Source organism: Otolemur garnettii, unplaced genomic scaffold (assembly GCF_000181295.1).
Source record: "Otolemur garnettii isolate 467f Iridium unplaced genomic scaffold, OtoGar3 scaffold00006, whole genome shotgun sequence".
NCBI classification, from domain to species: domain Eukaryota; kingdom Metazoa; phylum Chordata; class Mammalia; order Primates; family Galagidae; genus Otolemur; species Otolemur garnettii.
This window is the reverse complement of record NW_003852401.1, coordinates 8,587,093-8,593,166: the sequence shown is the minus strand read 5'-3', so window position 1 is coordinate 8,593,166 and position 6,074 is coordinate 8,587,093. Positions and strand designations below refer to the sequence as shown.

The following is a 6,074-nucleotide window of genomic DNA, read 5'->3' as shown; positions in this document are numbered from 1 at the left end:
TGTTTGGCAGGACCAGGCTGGATTCGAACCCACCAGCTCTGGTGTATGTGGCTGGTGCCTTAGCCACTTGAGCTATAGGCGCCGAGCCATTAGTTCCTATGTAGATAGGAATTGCATTGACTGTGTAGATCTATTTGGATAATACTGCTATCTTACCAATATTATCTTTTGTTCCATGAGCATGAGATAGCTTGGCTTTTAGCATTTACTTTCTTCAAATAATGTTTTATGATTTCTGGTTAAAGGATTTTTACAGGTAAAAGTTTGACAGGAATTATGAAGGAAATTTTTGTGAAGCCATTATAATATTTAATAAAATTTATAGGAATTGATCGAGAATGTTTTTGGTATTGCCTCTTTCTTTTTTCGTGTTTCTTGTAGTAAGCAATAAAAAATCAAGTTGTTTGGCCCTATATCTCTCTTAAAGTATATTTTAGCTTTTGAAATAGTTCATAGAATTATAGTTCCCAAGTTAATGATTTTAACTTTGGTTTGTAATTAAGATTTGGGGAACAATGGGAGAGATCTAACTTTTTTTCACCCAGAGCCTAGTCAGAGCAAATTTGTTTTTAAAATTTTTGTTTCAAGAAGAAAACCAGCAATAACCTTAAACATATATATGTATGTATCTATTTCTCTCCTCCCTACCATGCAGAGTTTTATATGAAGGGAAGGAACGGCTTATTCCAGGCTGTGAAGTGATCCAAGCCACACCCTATGGTCGCTGTGCCAATGTCAACAATAGTTCAACTACTTCACAAAGAATCTTTATCACTTATCGAAGGGCTCCTCCGATTCGACCCCAGAATTCCTTGGCTGTAACTGATATCTGTGTTATTGTAACCAGTAAAGGAGAAACACCACCTCATACCTTTTGTAAAGTTGACAGAAACTTAAATTGTGGAATGGTAAGAATAAAGTTATTTCATTTTTGATACTTTTTTGATTCCTGTTCACTTTAATTCATCCTATTTTATACTTCAGTGATTTTTGTTTTTAGTATTTTTCTTAATTATTTTTAGCTCTCTAATTTTTATGATTTATTTTTGAGACAGAGTCAAATGTTGCCTTCAGTAGAGTACAGTGGGCATCACAGCTCACAGCAACCTCAAACTCTTGGGCTTAAGTGATTTTCTTGCCTCAGCCTCTAAGTAACTGCAACTATTGGTGCCCACCACAATGGCTTGAACCTACTAGCCTTGATGTATGTGGCTAGCGCCCTACTCACCGAGCTATGGTGCTGAGCCAATTTTAGTGTTTTCTTTTCTTTTCTTTTCTTTTTTTTTTGAGACAGAGTCTTACTATGTCACCCTCAGTACAGTGCTGTGATGTCACTGTTTTTTTTTTTTTTTTGAGACAGAATCTTACTATGTCTCCCTCAGTAGAGTGCTGTGATGTCACAGCTCACAGCAACCTCCAACTCCTGGGCTTACACGATTCTCCTGCCTCAGCCTCCTGAGCAACTGGAACTACAGGCACCCACCACAATGCCTGGCTATTTTCTGTTGCAATTTGGCTGGGGTCAGGTTTGAACCCACCAACCTCGGTATATGGGGCTGGTGCCCTACCCACTGAGCCCCAGGTGCCACTCCAATTTTAGTGTTTTCAACTTCATTCTTTGCTATAGTTTATACTTTATAGTCTGTTAGATAAAGATAAGTTTTAAATAGACTCTCCTGAATAATAAGAATCTTTAGATGGCTTTCAGTACAATCAATTCACTTGTCTTTTTATAAACCTAATTTATATTTTACAGTGGGGTTCCAGTGTGTTTCTTTGTTATAAGAAGTCTGTACCTGCTTCAAATGCAATAGCATATAAAGCTGGTAAGTGAATTTTAAGAAATTGTATTACTAGTATTACTATGTTTATTGGTGCTTATTCACATTTAGCTAGTAGAGACAAAATATGAGTCTTTATATAGTTTGTGGAATTGATCTATTCATAAAATTAAATTGTCTATAATTTTAAAGGTGTAGTCTTAAGCAATTCTTGAGCGAAGAAAAAAGCATAGGTTTTCTTAAATATATTACATAGTACAAGGTATATTAATACACCCCTCCCACACACACAGACATGCTATTAATTACGTTTAAACTTTTATACAAAGAAATCAATATGGAATATGATATGGAATAAACATTCAAGTTTTGGTCTACATTAATAGATTTAACCATTTAATGGAAAGTTGCTTATTCTCGGACCTTTTATATTTTGGCATCAGAAAGATGTCAACATACATCTTTACTTCTTATATTTCCTTTTCTTATCTCTGTGTGTCTGATTTGAAACCATGTCACTTGCCATGAAAGGTGGACTTTCTTCCTTTCTCCCTTGTTGCAAAGAATCAGCTATATGGAGGAGAGGAGGGCCTGAGAAACTTTTCTGCCATGAAGTATTTGAGAAATCTTTCGTCATATTCTTACTGCACAGTAAAGTGTCAAGGGCTGTAAAGATTTAAGTGTGACCTCTTCATCCCACTGGTATGGTGGGATAAAAACTGAAAATACAGGTATGCTCCAGTTGTAAATAGAAGAGATACTGGAATACTTCTTTGTGAAAAGAAGCAGTGCCTATTAATTTTTGACTATACACAGTTTATGGAATAAAGTTTCACTTTACGAAAGTTAGACAAATCCATATCTGAAAATTCTTGATTGTCCTCATAAAAATATTCACACTAATGAATCAAACCATTTAATTTATAATATAAAATAAAGGCAACAACTATAAAATTCAAGATTATTTTTAAATGTGATACTGTTAATGCTGAATGCTGCTGTAACATTTTGATTGTATGTGGTTTTCTAAAATGTTTTCCTTTTTGGTGGGGAGAAAGTATCACTTAAAAAATTTTATAGAAAGAAGCTTTGTGAAAGTATTCAGGTATTTCATATGTGATACTTAATTTAGACTACAGAGTTTTTGAGACTGAATTTGGACTAAAAAATTCTACTGATTTTCAAGTTTTTAGCTTACAGGTATATTGGAGACATTACAGGCTAGTTAACTGATGCCATCTAGCTACTTTATTCTGAAGGAGCTTTTTTTTTTTTGAGACGGAGTCTTATTATGTTGCCCTCAGTACAGTGTCGTGGCATTACAGCTCACAGCAACCTCAAACTCTTGGACTCAGGCGATTCTTGTGCTTCAGCCTCCCAAGTAGCTGGGACTACAGGCACCTGCCAAAATGCCTGGCAACTTTTTGGTTGTAGTTGTCATTGTTGTTTGGCAGCCCCAGGCTGGGATCGAACGCACCAGCTCTGGTGTATGTGGCTGGCACCCGAGGCACTGAGCGACAGGTGGTGAGCCTGAAGTGGCTTTTTTTATGGTACTCAGAGTGCCCCCTACTTCTGTTTTCTGGGTTTCACATACGCTGTACTCAGTCATGAGGGTCTCTCTCTCATTTACTTCTCATGTTGCATGTCTTTTTTGTTTATTTGTTTGTTTGAGACAGAGCCTCAAGCTGTTGCCATGGGTAGAGTGCTGTGGCATCACAGCTCACAGCAGCCTCCAACTCCCTGGGCTCAAGTGATTCTCCTACCTCCGTCTCCCAAGTATCTGGGATTACAGGCACCTGCCACAACGCCCAGCTATTTTTTTGTTGCAGCCATCATTGTTGTTTGGCGGGCCCAGGCTGGATTCAACTATGCCAGCTCAGGTGTATGTGGCTGGCGCCTTTGCTGCTTGAGCCACAGGTGCCAAGCCATGTTGCATGCCTTTTACAGTGTGTCTCTTTGATGAGTTTAGGGACTGTGATAATTTCTGTTGCCTTAGCATTATTTCATAATAGTTGTCCCTTCTCTGAATGTTTTACAGAAGACCAACCGAAATAGTTGATAAATTTTTCTGTGTGTTTCTTGCCATTCTGCACAAGGTTTTGGCATATGTAGAAGCAAATACAGTAAGTTTTTTTTTTTTTTTTTTTTTTTGAGACAGAGCCTCAAGCTGTCCCCCTGGGTAGAGTGTCGTGGCATTACAGCTCACAGCAACCTCCAACTCCTGGGCTCAAGCGAGTCTCCTGCCTCCGCCTCCCAAGTAGCTGGGACCATAGGCGCCCGCCACAACGCCCGGCTATTTTTTTTTTTTGGTTGCAGCTGTCATTGTTGTTTTGGCGGGTCCGGGCTGGGGATTCGAACCCGCCACCTTAGGTGTACGTGGCTGGCGCCTTAGCCGGTTGAGCTATAGGTGCCGAGCCACAGTAAGATTGATGATCAAAATCGGTTGAATATAAAATTAACTAGTTTGTTTATTTATTTATTTATTTATTTTTGGAGACAGAGTCTCGCTTAGTAGCCTTCAGTAGAGTGCGGTGGTGTCATAACTCACTGCAACCTCAAACTCTTTTTTTTTTTTTGAGACAGTCTCAAGCTGTCGCCCTGGGTAGAGTGCTGTGGTGTCACAGCTCATAGCAACCTCAAACTCTTGGGCTTAAGCGATCCTCTTGACTCAGCCTCCCACCATACTATAGGCGCCCACCGCAATGCCCGGCTATATTTTGGTTATAGTTGTCATTGTTGTTTGGCGGGCCTGGACTGGATTTAAACCCACCAGCTCTGGTTTATGTGGCTGGCACCCTAGCTGCTTGAGCTACAGGCACTGAGCCACAACCTCAAACTCTTGGCCTCAAGCAGTTCTCCTGCCTTAGCCTCCCAAGTAGCTGGGACTGTGGGTGCCTGCCACGTCTGACTTTTTTGTTGCAGTTGTCATTGTTATTTAGATGGCCCTGGGCTAGGTTTGAATCCTCCAGCCTCGGTGTATGTGGCTGGCACCATAACCACTGGTGCTATGGGCGTAGAGCCTTGACTAGTATATTTAATACATTTCTATGTTATAATTAATTATAAGCCCATGGGTAAAATAAAAAGGGTAAATTGGTAGTTTATTTTAATTTCTGTTTAAAAGAAAATTGATGTTGTAATTTCACATAAATTTTGCCATGAAATTTAGTATTAAAATATTCTATTAATGTATATTATTTATGGAGAAGTGACTATATTTAAAGAATTCATCATTGTCTCCTTTCTCTAAAAGGCTTAATTTTTAGATATCCAGAAGATGACTATGAGTCATTTCCACTCTCAGAATCTGTACCTCTTTTCTGTCTCCCTATGGGAGCCACGATTGAATGCTGGGACCCTCACACCAAATATCCACTTCCAGTTTTTTCAACTTTTGTTCTGACAGGTTCTTCAGCTGAAAAGGTATATATTTGCCTCATTGATTAAACCTATTTTGTCCATGTTTTTATCCCTTAAAATGGTTATTATAAGTTATTTGAATGTTAAGTTTATTTAGAAATGATACATTTTGGTTTAAAATTATACTATAATGCTCAAGATGAAAAGTTAGCATTAAAATTGGCACCAGGATACTAAAACTCCTGGAGCATTTACAGAGGCAAATATAAGGTCTCTCTGGAAAGGCATTCCCAAAACCTATGACATCTAGGGACCATAGAAAGAGTCAGGAAAACATAATTAAAGACTGGCTTAGATTCTCAAGACACTGAAATGACTGAATGACAATGTAAAAGATGTTATAAGTGGAACATATAATTGAAATGATATGCAACGTAATAGAGGGGCTCAGAATATTAAGGAAAGAACAAAATATTTTGAAAATTAAATAGATTAGAAAAAGAATCAAATGTTTGGAAATGAAAAATGTGGTCTTCAAAATAAAAAACGTTATGTTTTGAATGGTTTGGACAGCAGATGGAACATACTTGAGGGAGCATTTGTGAAGTGGAAGATAATGTGGCACAGAAAAACATAAAACATAAGTAGTTTTAAAATGCAGAGGATAGAACCAGAAGGTCCAAAAGATAACAAATTTAATGAGTTTCAGAAGGAGAGGAAATAGAAAAGGAGAAGGCACCATTCTGAGAGCTGGTGGTTGGTTGAGAGTTTTTCCAAGTTGATGAAAATTGAGTCTTTAGATTAAAGATGTAATCTATCATGCAGCAGAAAAAATTTAAGTAAATAAATAAATAACTAAACTCATCTCTTTTATATCATAGTTGAAGCTATGGAACACCAAAGACAAAAACCAACCAGAGAGAAAAGACATGT

General features: G+C 37.8%; 1 protein-coding gene across 1 annotated transcript in view; it reads left to right on the top strand.

Moving 5' to 3' along the window:
• Positions 1–5,581, top strand: part of LOC111722262 (DENN domain-containing protein 4C-like) — a 30,020-nt gene extending 24,439 nt beyond the window's left edge. Inside the window, exons 3-5 of the mRNA XM_023508176.1 lie at positions 656–908; positions 1,757–1,826; positions 5,035–5,581. Coding sequence (XP_023363944.1) covers positions 656–908; positions 1,757–1,826; positions 5,035–5,228 — 517 coding nt within the window. The 3' untranslated portion in view covers positions 5,229–5,581. The remainder of the gene's footprint in view (positions 1–655; positions 909–1,756; positions 1,827–5,034) is intronic.
• The last annotated feature ends 493 nt before the right edge of the window (positions 5,582–6,074 follow it).